The following is a 16530-nucleotide window of genomic DNA, read 5'->3' on the forward strand; positions in this document are numbered from 1 at the left end:
AGGGCTGGGCAATTTTGCCTAAAAAAATTGTCTGATTTTTTTAAAGAAAAATATGAGTTTCATTTCGAATTTTGATTTTTTTTTTTTTAATGCAGGCATCAGATATATTGTCAAAAGTGCAACTTTATTGCTGTTATTGTCCTCAAGAGTTAAAATGCATAGAACAATCCCAAAATAAAAAGTAAATGAGGCTCTGTCATTCAACAATTTCAAGCTTTAACCCAGGTTTAAGAAATGAAATCAGATAACTACATATTCTATAACATATAACATTACAATTAAAAAAATAATAAACTCTTCCCTTAGCATCTCAGCATAGTGCAAATAAAAAATTGAACATGCCTGTGGCACACATATAGCCTACTCAAAGGGTAAACAAATGGAAACAAAGAGGGGGCTGGCTAACATCGGAACACGAAAAAGTCAGAAAAAACTGTGGTGGGGCAAAAAAAAAAAAAAAAAAAAAATTATCTACAAATTCAATTAATCGATTAAATCGATTTTTTGCCCAGCCCTATCCCTTACATGTCCATGCACTGCTGCCTCTACCTGCACAGCTCCAAGATGGCAGCGCTTTCGATGCATCCCTTCACAGTCGATGCAGTCTATGTATATATTGTCTATGAGTGAAACAGCACTGATTAGCTGACTTTTCACTGTTTGAAAAATAAGGAAAAACTTGAATTTTCAGCTCGTGTGCAGCATTAGCTTTGGCAGTTAACTTGGTCTTTCTGCCTTGGAGACCCATACCATGGTTCCACAAAAAATCTTTTAAGGAATCAACGCTCCAACGGGAAAAATAACCTATATCTCTGCCAGACCCGCTGCCTGCACCATCAGAAATTGTGAGTTTATCCCTCTAGACCACACGTGTCATACTCAAGGATCAGGGTCCAAATCCGGCCCTTTACCGCATCAAATTTGGCCCGCTCGAGAAAGTAAAAATAATAGAAAAAAACATGAACTATTTTATAATTTAACAAATAATTTAGTTGTAGACATCTCATCCCCTCCAAATAAAAAATATTTGCCAAGCTCAGTGTTTTGGTTCTTATGTCAGAGGAAGGCAGTCATTTTTAATCTAAAATTAGTGAAACAACTCTCCATTTTTCCAAATCAGGGAAATTTAAGTGAAGATCCTGCAAGGACTGATATACTGGTATACTTTATCATTTATATATCGTTTATATGTGGAAGTGCAGACCAGGGCACATTAATGTTGAATTTGCACCTAAAATCTGTGGCCAACTTAAGCTCAAAATGGTCTGTATTTGAGTTTGACATCCCTGCTCTAGACCTTTGACCTCATGCTAGAAAACTGAACGACAGCGAGATTTCCAAGAGTGTGAAAAGGCTTATACATCAAATGTGATTTTTTTTTTTTTTTTTTTTGCAATTAAAAAAAACAAATTATTATTGATTATTCATGAAATTAATTGCATAATAAACAATCAAAATCAGATTATGGCCATACCTGTCAAGTATCCCGTTTTGGGAGAGAAACTCCCGTATTTTACCCCTCTTTCCCGCCATCGTCCCATATTAGTATTTTCCCGTAAATATCCCTTATTTTAATGTAATAATAATTGAGTGAGAACTGCCACCTGAAATGGCCTGAGTGGCAGTTCATACATATACACTGCTTTAAAAAAAAGTGTTAAAGAATGTAAAGTCTGTAACAAATCTATTTAATGTCATTAGTGAATACCAGAGAACCACATGAGTGAGCATGAGAAATTAAAAGAAAATATATAATTAAAATAAAATGTTAATGTCTAACTTAAATACAAGCAATGTTAAATTAACAATAAATATGCAACGTGTTGACTTGTATATAAACTGTAAGTATATTAAATAAACACACGTGCTTCATATACACATTTATGTTTTTATTTAGGCTGTTTTATAATTTAGGAATTAGAGCTGGGCGATATATCGAGAATATGTATCGAGTTTTCTTTTGGCAAAACTATGATATTTCATATATCAATATATATATCTATATATATATATATATCGTATATCACTATTTTGAGAAAATATCTTGAGATATGAGTTTTGGTCTATATTGCCCCCAGCCCTAGTAGGAATGTTCACAGCATTTCAATGTTAATAAAGGTGGACCTACCAGACTCTAATCACATAATTGTATTTAGTAAGTGGTTGACGAATGTGTATTTTAGAATTATTCTACACCTATATTAAAATATAAGGAATACTGGAGCTTAGTTGGGCGGGTGGGACAGCTCGTAGTGGGCGCCAGAAAATGTCCCTTATTTTCAAATCCAAAACTTGACAGGTATGATTATTTATTTGATGACTGAGTCAAACTGACCAGAACAGTATTTGGTCTAGTACACAAAGCAAAAATTCTTAAATGAGAAACACAAAAAAACATTTCCTGCCGTGTCGCTTTAATTTGAAAGTCCAGCAGGCTCTGCTCCCCTAAAGTTGTGTCCTTAGAAGCTTCACTACTACATGTGAAGCGGGCTGTGGGCAGCGAACGGTTAACCTAGCAGGGGTTTGGAAACACCGTGGGGCTCATCGACCCTCTGTGACTAACAGACCGGTGGCCTGCCCCGGTGTTGGTGACCGGCTCTGCTCACGGACGGGATGTCAGTGGATCCGTGTGACCCACTAATGGCATTTGTCTCGTCCACACTCCGTTATTACGGGTGAGTTGTGGCTGCGCTACATGCGAGGATGTTGGAGGAGGTGTGCGGCGGAGCCCGGAGAGCCGGATCAATGCTCCTATTCGTGATCAAATAGAAACAAAGGCCACACACAAAGACAAGACGGGGACCGGGTTCGGGTTCCTCGGACTTAGGATGAGGAAACCCAAAGCGAACCGGATGGTTTTCGCTCTGTGTCTGGGCTGTTTCTTCATGGTCATCTTCTACTACAACACCCTGAAACCAGGTGAGATCTCTGGAACAAGGGTTTTTACTCAATTCCTTCATCATTTTATTTTCTTTTTACAATAAATCAGACATTTAATAACGTAGAATATGGATTTCCAAAATATATGTTTACTTTAACACCTCTGTGAAGACAAAGGGCAAGTCTTTGTCATCAATTGGAAACCAAATCCTGTATTATTTTCATAATGTAACATGTGCTGATATCAGTCATTTGAATCCAACACAGTGACACTGTAATGGTTGTCATAGTCTAAACCAGGGTTGGGGTCAATTACATTTTTCAGTTACAATTACGTTTTTAATCACCCATGTTCAATTACAGTTTAATTACGATTACAGTGTCCAGCATTTTTTCATTTACAATTAAATCACTATTTTTTATTTTTTATTTTCAGAAAGTCAATTACAATTACGTTCTCAATTACTAAAGTTCAATTTCAGTTAATCACAATTACTGAGACTGAAATAAATAACCTAATAAAAAATAACCTACCTCTTGTGCTAGCTTTAAAATCAGCTGTAAAATACACTAAAAACAAATATTTATCATCTAAATTCTTTCTTGTCTATTGGTTACCTTGTTAGACTTCCATATCAATGAAAATATAGGTTGTAATATTTTTTGGGGGGCATCTGAGCCTATTTTGTGTCAGTATACCCCTAGATTTATTTATTTATTTTTAATGTGGGAAAGCTTGATATGAAACATATTTTGATAATTATTAACTACATGTGTATAGAACTGTACATAGAACTCTAACACGATTCCCCAGTTTTGTGTTAAATTATAATTGACAATTTTTTTATAGAATTCTTATGGCAATTGCAACTACCAACTAAATGATCTGAACTCAATTACAATTTAATTAGGATTATGAAAGCTAAAGATTTTTTAAGTTACAATTACAGTTATAATTACACCATATTTGTAATTAATGATCACTTACATGATTACAATGATAAATGACCCCAACCCTCATCTCAACCCACAAAATGTATCTTTGGTAGGCTTAGGCATTATATTGGAGAGTCAAGATCGCATTTTCTGTTTTGACGATATAGAAAATTACAATATTGCCTATATCGATATATTTTTACTTTATGCTTTATTAAAATACTAATTTTAGGAGTGGCTGCTTTCTTTACTTCACAGAACAGTTAGATTGTTCGCTCAGTGCCTACTAACCCTTAACAAACCACAATACAAAACTCACTCACACATGATGTCCCTTATAGGAGAAAAAGCCAAAAGTGGCCCATATTGTGCAGCTGTATGTTAATTGGCTCTCCAGCCACGAGCCCCGGAACACCACCTCACGCATACACATAAACCAGGAAGACACACACAGCAACAAAAAGTAAATGCACGTCCGCGCACACGCAGAGACAGACGGGAATACACGCACACATAGCCTGATGAACCGTCTAATTAGTAGAGGTGTCCCAATCCGATATTGATATTGCATATTGGTCCGATATCAGCCAGAAAACGAATATCGGATTTTATCGGATTGCATCTTAAATCATTGATATAAGCGCTGATAAACACTTCTATCCATAGGTGACTGTGGTTCACACTGGCGGTAATACACCTTAACATGGTGCTGTTCTTACAATTTATTTTTTTTATTTTATTCAATTGTAGAATACTGCAGATCTTATGTTGAAGGTTAACATTTATGTAACCAATTGGTTAACTCATTCATTGCCAGCCATTTTCAAAATGTCTACCCACTCAGTGCCAGGCGTTTTAGAGCATTTTGACTCATTTTTAAAGACCCACAGAATATTTTGTACTATGACATTCTGAATTCCAGTTTCTGAAAGATTAAAGTCTCTAATTTTATCAGAAAAAATAATTTAGTTTCTTGCTTGTTTCGTTCTTCTGTAATCCCAAGTTGAATAGAGGCAAGTTTCACACAAATCGCCAGTTTGTGACAAAAATCAGTGACTTTGAAGCATTTTTTTTATGCTTTAGTGACACCTCAACATTGGTTTCCTTCTATAACACATTGAGACTGGGCTTTTGATGGCAACATTATTATTATTTTGTTATGTCAGAGTTGAATGGATTTCTTACTGTATTTTGGCCATCCTCCAAGTCTCTTCCCTCTGTTAGCTCCCACAAAGGCAACTTTCGCCCCATCTCGGACATGTCGAGTGTCAGCGCTTGCCCCGTTTTTTTGATCATCGCGACACTCTCATTAGTCCACTTAGGTTCCACACATGCTCTGGTCGAGTGTGTGCGCTTCTGTGAGCTGCTGCTGGGAACTTCAGCATTAACTTTCGTAGCGCCATTTTTTGTCTTGTAAACTCCTTTCCTCTCCCTCTGAACTCTGCCCGTAACGGGTGATCTCTCATCCAAAGGTGCGCTGCTGCCACCTACATGGCACCAGTTGGTCACTACATCATTGTAAAAGTTAGATATTCACCGGAGAGCTTGTCACATTGTCTCCTAGCAACCCCAGCCGAAAAACACAATTCACGTCTATAGTCTTCCCTTAATAATAATGGGTCAGTTTTTCCCATACCTACTGTTTCTGACGATTGTTCTCTGTTTGAGTAACATCAATCAAGCCTTTTCTAACATTCCACACTACAAAATAAGTAATACAAGTATGTATGATTCGGCCCATGAGCAAGGCTGCAGGATCGGTATCATATCGGAAGTGAAAAAGTTGTATCGGGACATCCCTACTGCTTAGACCAGAATCAGCTCTTTATAGAAACACAGTCACAAACATTATCACTGAGTAACACAGCTGTCAATCAATGCGCACTGAGAGCTGTGATAGGAGGAAACCCTCCTCCCTCCTCCCAGCTTTTATGGGAGGGGCTAGGCCAACAGTGACAGTGACTCCCGATGGTCCAAATTACACCATGTAATCCGTTTCAGCCAATAGCTAAATTCATTTGTAATAGCCGGCGTTCAACCGTTAGAGGGCAGTCACTCTGACATTTTACAACTAAATACACAAAATGAAGATACTTTGACTAAAATGTTAAAAGTTGAACATGGATCAATCAACAGCACTACTTAATACCAAAATACATACTGTAACTATTCAGCAGAAAAAAATGGGTTTGGGGTTTAGTTAGTCTTTAATTATAAAAAACGTAACAGTCATTTAATCATTAACAGACACCATTATGTTAGATTTAAATGTGCCTCCAATTCAAAGTTGTAGCTTGAAAATGTTTTCCTCACATACAGTATGTGGGTGAAAATAACAGTAATCACAACATATTTGATATAGGTCAAATACTGATGGAGATACAGTAATTTAAAGTGTGAGTGTTGAGTCTATATTTTGTTGGCAGAAGCGTTTCCACGAAATGTGATGAGCTGGATACTCTACGTGTGTATAAGTGCGTGGTCATCTCTTTGGCAACAGAGCAGAAAAAAGCTGCAATAAGATAACCGTGAGATATTTTTACAGTTTATTTTTGGTTTTCACAGCAATATATTATACTGTGTATCAAATATTGTTGATATATCACACTCACATTTTTACGACGTGCATGTTCGGGATGCACTAAAATAAAAATTCTCGGCCCAAACCTAAATAAAGAAGCCAATGCCGAGAACTGAAACGCCGAAAGAAAATATTTTGACAATTATTAATACCTCTGCATTTATGGCTTTGACTTAAGGGTGTGCGATATGACGATATTAGATCGTTAAGGATTAAAACATGATGAAGATCTCCCAAATCATGGAGATCGTAAAACCGTCTGTACTTCACATTTTAACCCTTGCGGTGCCGTGTCTGTGTCATATGTCTGTGGTCCATACACAGAACATCCAAATGTTTTTTTTTCTGCCAAAACACACCATTAGCTAGTCAGCATGTCATCGTTACAGACACCGAAGAATTATTAAGCGCTTAAACAGGGCAGAAGTACGCTCCCCCCCAATGCAAGGACACAGAGTTAGCTGTGTTAGCGACTGTCTGTCAGAGGCTCTGTGTGTTAAACTCCATCAGATCTGAGTGGTGAAGCACTGAAAGATGTTTGCAAAAACTCTCTGTCGCTCCGCAGCAGCTCACAGGACTGTTTCCACATTCTTAAAGGGACAGTGTTGTGAATGTGACTTACTTTAAAAACCACTTTCAGCAACTCAGAGCTGCCCTGAAAGAAGTAACAATACAGAATGTAATCACACATTTCTGCCTTTTTGAAGTAAAAAGTCAAAAGTGACACAAAATGTTGATATTGTGCTGCTAGTGATTAATAAAAGGGTATTTTCTATCCACTGACTTTGACCCATTGTTGTTTTTCTTTTAAAACTATTAAAAAAAATAGTTTATATTGCCTATTGCCATTTTGAGGAAAAATATTGAAAAATGAATATTGGTTCATAACACTCAGGCCTAATGTAACCAAAGCAGTAATGTTTTATCTTGTAGAGGATATGATTGTCTAAACTGTGTGAAATGAGGGATTGAAACACTGCTTAAAGTAGGTTTTTATTAATATGAGTGTGATTCCTCAAAAACAACTGGAAATCACTAGACTCATATGCTGCCTTGTTATGCAGCAAGTGTTGTTACTGCTAATGCTAATGCTACACCACTTTAGTTAAACAAAGTAAAAAGACTGTGTGACTAAAATAACATGTCAGCCTTTTTGTTTGATGTTAATTGTACTTGGAAGTTGAAAATTACCTTGTCTAAAATGATTTTTTATTAATTTTTTCAATTTATGGCGATGATTTTAAGTAGATGAATTGGTTTGTTTTATTATTTTATTTTATACCCCCTGAAAACATTACCTTTAACTTTAAAGGCACTGACAGCACACTAAAAGCATGGCACAATAAACATGCATATCCATGACCCTGAGTTTTTTAAAAAAAATTTAAACAGAGATTAGATTGTCCTAGTCATATGATTGTGAAAGATTGATTTGTAAGAGGTGATCACATTTAGCAACTTTTACAGAGCTTGTCATAAAATGTGATTATCCATGGCCCAAATATAAATATCAGCCTGAAGAATCCATGCTTTGGCATCTTTTCTAGAAAAGCTCAGCTAAACAAATGGACACCTCACAACTTGAATTGTTTTTTTGTTTTTTTTAAAGTTTCTTTGTGCTCAGCTCTTGAGTTGCAGCTGGCTGTTCGTGGGACTAGTCCCTAAGTTGAAATCTGCTTCCACCTCTAGCAGGTTCTACACTGCCTCATACAATGGCCTCATTCAGAGGCTGCATCAGGGGCCAAAAAGCAGATATAGCTCCTGCTGTGGGAGGAAGGAGGTTTTTCTAGCATTTTAAAGAGAAGGCTCAGTTAGTTCTGGATTTGTGTGGTTTGTGACATTTCCAGAGAGCTGGTGGGAATCCATGAAAGAGTATCCTCATGTGCAAAGCGGGTGGAGTCCACGCGATAGGAAATAACTAAATATATAGTTATATACTGTACATCTGCTGGACAGGAGGGACCTCTTGTAGCCCTGAAGGCTGGGCTCTAAATTAAGTATTCATTAATCATGAATTTACATTTTGTGTTTGTTGTATTTGGCATTAATTTGTATCTGATTAAGCTTTTCTTGTTTATAATTGCTAAACAATCTTTCCAGAAACATAAAAATGTGTATCATTTTTTCCTTTAGAAAGGAACTTTTTTGTTTTCAGTTACTCAACCCTTTCTTTTTGCACTTAGCGTTTTCATTTAAGTAAAGTAAATACAAACAATTTTAAAGACATGTTATCCAGTTGCTTTTTTGGTGGGTACCAGTTTGCACTAGGGCCATATACACATAAAAGTATACAAACATTTATTAATAATAATGTTGTGCTTACTTAATCACTATACTGTGAAATCTGTGTCATTCTTACCAATTTTTCTTAGATGGGATTAAGGGTCAAGGACTAATGGCCGTGGTCATGAATACCAATCCTCCAGCCCACTTCTTTGACCACTAGTCCACCACTCCCCTTATACACACATTCCTTCTTACTGCCGATCTCAGCAATTTCATTAACAGGGTACCTGTAGTGAAAATGTATATAACAAAAAATGTGTTCAATGTATTACCAATAAAAACACATTAAAAGGACTTTTTCGAACAATTTCATACCTTCAGGCATAAACTACGGAGGTACACCATTTTGGTCAAGATATGATGCACTTTCATTGATTCCTGTTAGCTGTTGCTAGGCAACAGTGTTCTGTTGGTCTACAGTTTTTGAACAACGGATATCGGATATCAGTCCGATATCACCCGGAAAACGAATGTAGAATTTTATCAGGCTGCATCTAAAATCTCCGATATAAGCGCTTCGATAAGCAGATCATCAAAAAAAATCTCCACATCATGCTCGGACTGCAGAAAGTGGAGATGAAGGAGTAGTAAGGGTAGTCAGCAGTTTACCTATATGACTGAATATTATTTGTTTTCTGCTCTTGTTATTAGAGTGATGTGTTTATTTTGTTTACACTATTTTTTTTAAGTGAAGACTAAGAGCAAAGATCACATTGTTTTGGGCACAGTCAGTGAAACTGGAGCTGTGAACTTTTAACTTTGAGCAGTGGACAGTGGACACCATAGGCTGACAGTAAAAATAACTGAAGTGAACTTTAATTGTTTGCACTTTAAATTTATTTTTTTTTCTTCACAGAAAGTCTCAATGCAGCTTGTAAATGTACTTGTTCAGAGCACTACTACGTTTCTGCTTACGGGGGATACTATGGGTGGCTGTCATGGGACTAACGGCATCCCCACCAGATTGTTCCCTCTTATTTCATTGTGGCTAAATGATGACCTGCTCGTTAGGGCGCTGTCAGGTGCTGATCCTCGGCGCATCTCGTCAATGAATAGATATCCTTTCACGCAGCTTTCATCACAGTTGCTCGCCATATTTGTGCACTTCCTTTTTTTTTTTTTTTTTTTTTTTTTTTTTTTTTCACCTTGTTTGCACATGCTGTTGAAGGTTAACACTACAAGAAGTGCAATCTTTTAACAGCAATGCATATTTTATTATTGCAATTAAATAAATGAGTTTATTTCATTGCATAATTGTGACCATCACCAGCCCTCCCTAGGGAAGGGTAAATACTTTATTAAAGGGAGGATGTAAAAGAGAGAGGGCAGTGTTACACCAGGGTGAGGGGGGTGGGGGGGGGGGAGTTAACAGGGAGGAGGGATACAAGATAGGAAAACGAATGGGTGGGGAATAATCAATAAGTTTCAAGTGATGTGATGTGAAATTGTGGTTGTGTATATTGTGCTTATTGTTGTGTTATCAAGCCAGTCTGGTGACCAGTGTGCGGCTTAGGAATAATGGTGGTGGCTGTGAGCAGAGGAGGAAGTGAGTGGAAGTTACATAAAACAGGTATTTGGGAACAACGTGTCTATGGTTGAGCCCAGTATGAGTGTTATCCCACAGCCCGAGGCCAGTGCGTCCATGACAAATGTGATTCCAAGAGCCGCTACTGCAAAACCCATGAGCCGCCCCCGGGCCCGAAGAAGCAGTCGGGCCAGCAGAAAGAGCGAGAGATCTAGGGGCCCCCGGCGACCACCCCACGGCCAAGCAGCCCCCCGAACGCCCCCAAGGTCCCAAGCCGAGAGGCTGCCATTGCCCCCCCCATACACACCCGAAAAGCCCCCAAGGAGCCAAGGACCAAGCGCACCACGCCACCGACTCCAACCCCCAACCCCCAGGCCCCCCAGCCCCCCACCCCCCCACCACCACCCACACCCCCGCGCCCAGCCCCCCGAGGGGAGGGCCCAGAGAGCCCCCCGCCCGAGACCCCAGCGGAGGAGCCAAAGCCCACGCCCAGCAGACGACCAGAGCCACGCCGAACAGGCAGCCGGCGGGCACCCGCCGGTGAGCCCAGAGCCAGCAAGGACCCGACCCCAGGCCAGGAGGACCCGGAATGGATGCAGCACCAGGAGCAGCCCGCCCAGGGCGAACGACCACACCCCAAGCCGCATAAGGCACCAGGGGGCCGCTGGGAGTCCCCCCGCCAGTCCCCAGGCACCCCAACCCAGCCCCCCCGGGCGCCCCAGATGCTGATGCCGCCCGCGCCACGAGCTTCAGTTCTTTAAAGCCAGGGCCCCCTCCAGAGGCCAAGCCAGACCGCCCCGCCGGGATGTGGCCCCCTAATCCCACCCCGACACTCTGCCTCACGGGGGACTGCCCAAGCAGGGGCCGCACCAGAAGGTATGCAAGGGCGCGGCACGCGCCACCCGCCCCAGAAGACCCCCGCCAGGACCGGCCCGGCCAGCCGGCCAAGCACCCCGGGCCCCAGGAGTACCCCCAGGGACCAGGACCCCCCAAGGGCAAGCCCCCGGGCCAAGCCCCCCGGGACGCGCCCCCCACCCCAGCCCAGGTCCCGGCCACAGCCCAGCAGGACCGCACAGCCCCAGACGGCACAAGGCCAGCAGCCCAGGGCCCGCCGCCCCCCGGACAGCGCAAGCCACGGGGCAGCGCCCCCCGCCGGCCCGCGAGCAACCGGCGACCCCCACCGCGGGGACGGAGGCACCCCATCGGCACACATCCAGCGCGGGACAGCAGCCCCCAGCCAAAGATGCCCCGGACCCACCCACCAGTCCGCAGATGGCAGGACATACCCACCAGGCGGCCGAAAGCAACCTCAACCATCGGAACAGCTAACGCCGCCCCCCCAGTAAACAGCATCATCCCGAGGCGCCAAACAACCCTGCCCCAACCCCGGTGAGGACACCAGCACCCCCCCAGCACACCCACCCCCCAAACCGGCGAGGCAGGCCGCCCCGGGCCCGCACACCGCGGGGCCCGCCCCCAAGGCCACCAGGAGACAAAGCAAGCACCAAGCCACACCCAAGGGGGAGAGGCACCCCCGCGCCCCACCCGGCCGACACAGCCCGGAAAGACCCCGCAAGGAGAAACCCCGGCAAAGCCCCCCCGAGACCCACCGCCACGCCCGACCGCACCGCATATTTGTGCACTTCCAACACCTAACTACACAGCCTAGTTTCTGCTGCTAACAACACCTCTGTTGGGCTAATTCTGTATGCCGAGTCGGTGCAGGGCAGCATACAACAAGCAGGTAGTTGGTGAGAAAGTTGACATTTAGTCGTCTCGTAGCATACAACCTGGATGGTTGTACACAGCTGCTTAGCTCTGAGAGCCAACAGTCAAATGTTTGCCAATGCTGCTGTACCAAGTTGTGCTGCTGTGTTTCGTAACCTCATGTACAGATGTATGTGTCGGCAAATAGGCTCTGTAAATAGCATCATTTGTTCTCTGACCAACCCTGTTCAAAGCTCGGTTAGGCTCTTTTCTACTCTGTGGAAACACTGGCGCTTTAGTTTACATGGCTTTGAATGATCATTCTTTTAAATGTCTTATTTGTTTATATATCCGTTGTGTTATGTCTGCTATGGACCTCGTATGTGTCTGAAAATAAAGTTTTGATGATGATGATGATGATGATGATGATGATGATAAAGAGACCTGTTGTGCCTCTATCTCCCACAATGCACCATTTCTTTATAGCGACAGGCCATGCCGATCAACAGGAGTGCGTCATTTCCGGTCCAAAATGGCGGCTCTCCATAGTTTATGCCAGAAGGTATAAAATCCTTTTTTTTTTTATAACAAGTTCTGATGGACTACGGCCAGACCCGCAGAACGTCTCCGCGCCGAATAGCACGTACCACCGTCCTGAGAATTCAGTGACATGACTCGGTTCCACTGAGTAAAACAAATGAAATTGTGCGACGTAAAACTGTAATCTACGTTGAATTACCTTTGAAATTATATATCACACGATTATGTTCCGATAAATTTAGAAATGACCGGTAAAGGGGGTGGGCCCCCGTCTCCACCCCCCTTTTAAAAAGAGGCTCTTGACAGCCACTCATAGAATATCCATGTCAATTAACAGCCCGATTCAACAAACATTAACGGAGTAGTCATTTGAAAAATGGGTCCCCTGGCACCCCCATGGCACATGCGTCGATGCGTACGCATCCATAGATTTTACCTACCAAATTTCAGCCTGATCCGTTCACGAATAACAGGAGTAGTGATTTTAACTAGTGTACACAGCAAGAAGAAGAAGAACAAAGTGAGTGGCGTTTTGAGTTCGATAGTCCGGCCTAAAAAGGTGTACATATTTTGTTTATAGGTAATACATTAAACACTCATTTTCACAACAGGTACCTTTTAAAGTGGATTTGGATTGTCAGAGAAAGCTGTAGGAAGCATACAAGTAGAATCCACACAGAAAGACCCTGGAAAGGTGCCCTGCCCAGAAAATAAGCACAGGCTTTCTTAATGTGAGGCAGAATCTACTCAACAACCACATCCAACCCGTCAGCGTTACAATTGTCTAATAAATAGAAAGCCTGATTTTATTTATTTTTTATTTATAACTAAAGAAAACTATGTTCAGATCATTAAAGGAGACAAAGGCCATCCTGATTAAAGTTAGTGTATAATAATTTGACCTACAGTCAGGATGAAGTCAGCTTATGCATTACTGTGTTGATGGGATTTATTGTACATCTTGTAAATGTCTATAGATCCTAACAACCAATGCTGTGTACAGAGAGGTCTACCTCTGGCCTTCAGGTTTGAAGTAGTCGCAGCATATCAGGAATGCAGCTCAAGTTTCAGGCATTAAATCCTTTGCTCGGCTCAAAATGAGTCAAAAGTGGCTTCAGGTATTAATGGAATGGCTTCTATCTGCCCCCACTCTCTGGGTTAAAGTTCATATTGTTAGTTTGAAAGCCATATAAAGTAGTGCTAGGTGGTATGACCAAAAATTTACATCACAATGTTTTTCAAAACTATTGATTTCACTGTATATGATGTTTTTGTTTAATTATTTTAATCACAACTGGGTGTTAACTGCATTTTGTAGTGATTAAGGGCCTTATTCTCCAATTTGCGCTTAAATATGTTTTTACGAGAATGTAGTTACGCATGTTTCTTTTCCACATATTGTCCTATCCCGACTCCTGACAAAAAGAAATCTGAAAAAGATAAAGTACACTTATTACACTTATTATTTATTATGCTTTTATTATTGTACATGCTTAATGTAGAAGTGGTATATACCATACATTGTTAAAATCTAAGAATCCTATTGCCAATTTTGACACAATAATATGGTTTTAGAAACTACCTGTAATCTCTACTTCAATGACCTTGTAGTTTTGGCACTTGTTGCAAGCTGTTGTTTGTCATCCATGGTTGTTTAACAAGGTTTACAAAGGAATGTGGTGTTTGGTTTTTATAGCACCTTCAGGATCCTCTCCAGGGAAGCTAAACCCAGGAGTGGTGATTTATAGGGTGGCAACAACACTGCAGGCCCAGATGTGACATGACAACTATCGTGTAGTGAGTACTAACTATTTCATTATGAACAGAACCAGAGATTGAGGGTCAGGCCCCAGCGCCGCTGACTTTCTTGTGAGGCACTTTCACCTCATACCTGCCATGTATGGGCTTGACATGTGACCATAAATATCATTCGCATTTAGGGCTTATTCTCCCAGGTGCGTAAGTCAAACAAGCCACGCAGCGGCACTGTTTCTGGCTGCGGGCTATTCTCCCCCTGCACTTAAGTCAGTCACTGCACGCCTTGATTCTAGTTACCACTGTGGGTGGAGCAGCCCTGAAATGTGGGCGTTCCCATTCAAATCTGGCCTTAAGCAGATTCTCCTGGTGACTTAAGTTCTTTTCCTCTTCTGAACCTTGGAATAAGTTCAGGTGCAGGAAGAAGGTGCAACATTATAGTGCACTGGAAGTATGGACGTAGTTACAATTTAAACGACACGCACTCATAATGTTGAAAAAGAGACTCCCAGAAAGAATCTATCCAAACTGAAACTGTCACACTGTCAAGGGGGTGGCGGGGGGGAGGAGGAGTAACACATGCATGCCAAAGGATTGACCATCAGCATTTCTAATATGTATTTGTTCACATTTACCAGTTCTCGACAGGACAAAATGTGTTACATTTAATTACTTTATTCTGGAATTTTGAGTTGAAGAGCAATAAACATATATTTCAATGTTAAGGAAATCATGTTTTTTTCCATTTCAGATATGTAAATCAATATGTATAAATTGCTGTTAGTCAATATATGGGGAGATAATTGATAATCTAATCAAGTCAAACTGAAAAAAAATGAATCGTTAGATTAATCGATGAATCGAAAAAATAATCATTAGATTAGGATTGGGAACGGGCCACACCTGGGTGCAAGACACGAGGCAGCTAATCAGTCACTGAATAACCAAACACACTGACATCACTGGGAGGTGGAGACACGAGCAGGAATACCGGGAACGCCTGGAAAGACAAGAGTTAACACATGAAACTAGAACTATAATGGAAACTAAACAGAACCAACAAAGACTTACAGAACAAAAAGAGAACCACAAGGGCTAAAGACCACAGAGCTAAACAGAACCTGACAGAAAGCCAGTCAAGCTCACACTTTATTTTGAATTTTGCAAAAATTATGTTGTGAAATAAATGTACGTCAGTAAAAGTGTTTTTAGCATTAAATATCCTTTTTACTTAAAGGGTAACTGTATTACTCACATATATTACATAACATGTGTTTAATGTATTACCAATAAATATATGTGCAACTTTATTTTCAAGAAATCCTTTATTTTTTTATTAATTTTTTTTTTACAGGATTTTATACCTTAAAACACTCATTTGGCTAGATGTGACATCGTCATTGATTACATGCAATGTTCATACCTATACCGATCTGATTTCTCTGATTTTTGTTTTATTTAAGTTTTTTAGTTGACGTCTGGCAGCCGAGTGTATCACTGCGCCTGTTTATTGGTCGATGAACCAGTTATGAGTCAGTTAAGTGTCAATTGTTGTGTCCGTTATGTTCTCACTGGAAATGAGCCTCCACAGGTATCAAAGGGAAGCAAGACGAGACCACCTCAATCATCTACATCTATTATCACCACAAGGAATTTAGTATTTTGCAGTCTTGTTATATTAATACCCTTTATTTGTATTCATGTTAGTTGATTTATGTTATGATTACCAAATATGAATTTATCTTTATTCAGATTTAATGATGAGTTACTTACGTATGTCACAACAGTGTCTAATATTGCTGAATTCTGATGTGATTGTGTCCATGATTTGCAGTAAATTCTTACCAATATATTTGTATCAACTGCAAAGATGCAAAGAGAATGAATTTCAATTTCTGTCATTGTTTACATATGTTATTTAGATGGTAAATAGTTTGGACCCTAGCACTGACCTCTCAGCGACGCCCTAATGTTCAAACATCTAGATGAATTTTCTCTCATTTTCACAAATTGTTTCAGGTCTTTTAAGAATCTTATTAACTAACCTGTTAAAAAGTTTTGCTAACATTTTTGAGAACTGTAGATGAAAAGAAACCGGTCTGTAGTTTGTAAAGTCATGTTTGTGTTGAGCTTTGTTCAACAGAATAACCACTTTTTTCATGCTATTAGGAAATTGTAATAATAAGTTAAAGACGTGTGATAGTGGTTTGGAAATTTCGTCAACTAGTTTCTTTCATATCTATTTCACCACAATCAGTTTAAGTTTTGCTTTTGCACTTGTTGATCTCCTTTTCACAGGCTTAAGAAGCAATTATTACTT

At 40.6% G+C, this 16530-nt stretch overlaps 2 protein-coding genes across 3 annotated transcripts in view; one reads left to right on the top strand and one right to left on the bottom strand.

The window, feature by feature from the left end:
- Positions 1 to 16530, bottom strand: part of LOC114462870 (formin-like protein 20) — a 474381-nt gene that overhangs the window by 165502 nt on the left and 292349 nt on the right. The gene's annotated exons all lie outside the window — the stretch shown is intronic.
- LOC114462877 (carbohydrate sulfotransferase 11-like) overlaps positions 2478 to 16530 on the top strand; it is a 35104-nt gene continuing 21051 nt past the window's right edge. The window contains exon 1 of the mRNA XM_028445963.1: positions 2478 to 2919. Within this exon, the coding sequence (XP_028301764.1) occupies positions 2829 to 2919 (91 nt within the window). The 5' untranslated portion in view covers positions 2478 to 2828. The remainder of the gene's footprint in view (positions 2920 to 16530) is intronic.

Source organism: Gouania willdenowi, chromosome 5, assembly GCF_900634775.1.
Source record: "Gouania willdenowi chromosome 5, fGouWil2.1, whole genome shotgun sequence".
Taxonomy (NCBI): domain Eukaryota; kingdom Metazoa; phylum Chordata; class Actinopteri; order Blenniiformes; family Gobiesocidae; genus Gouania; species Gouania willdenowi.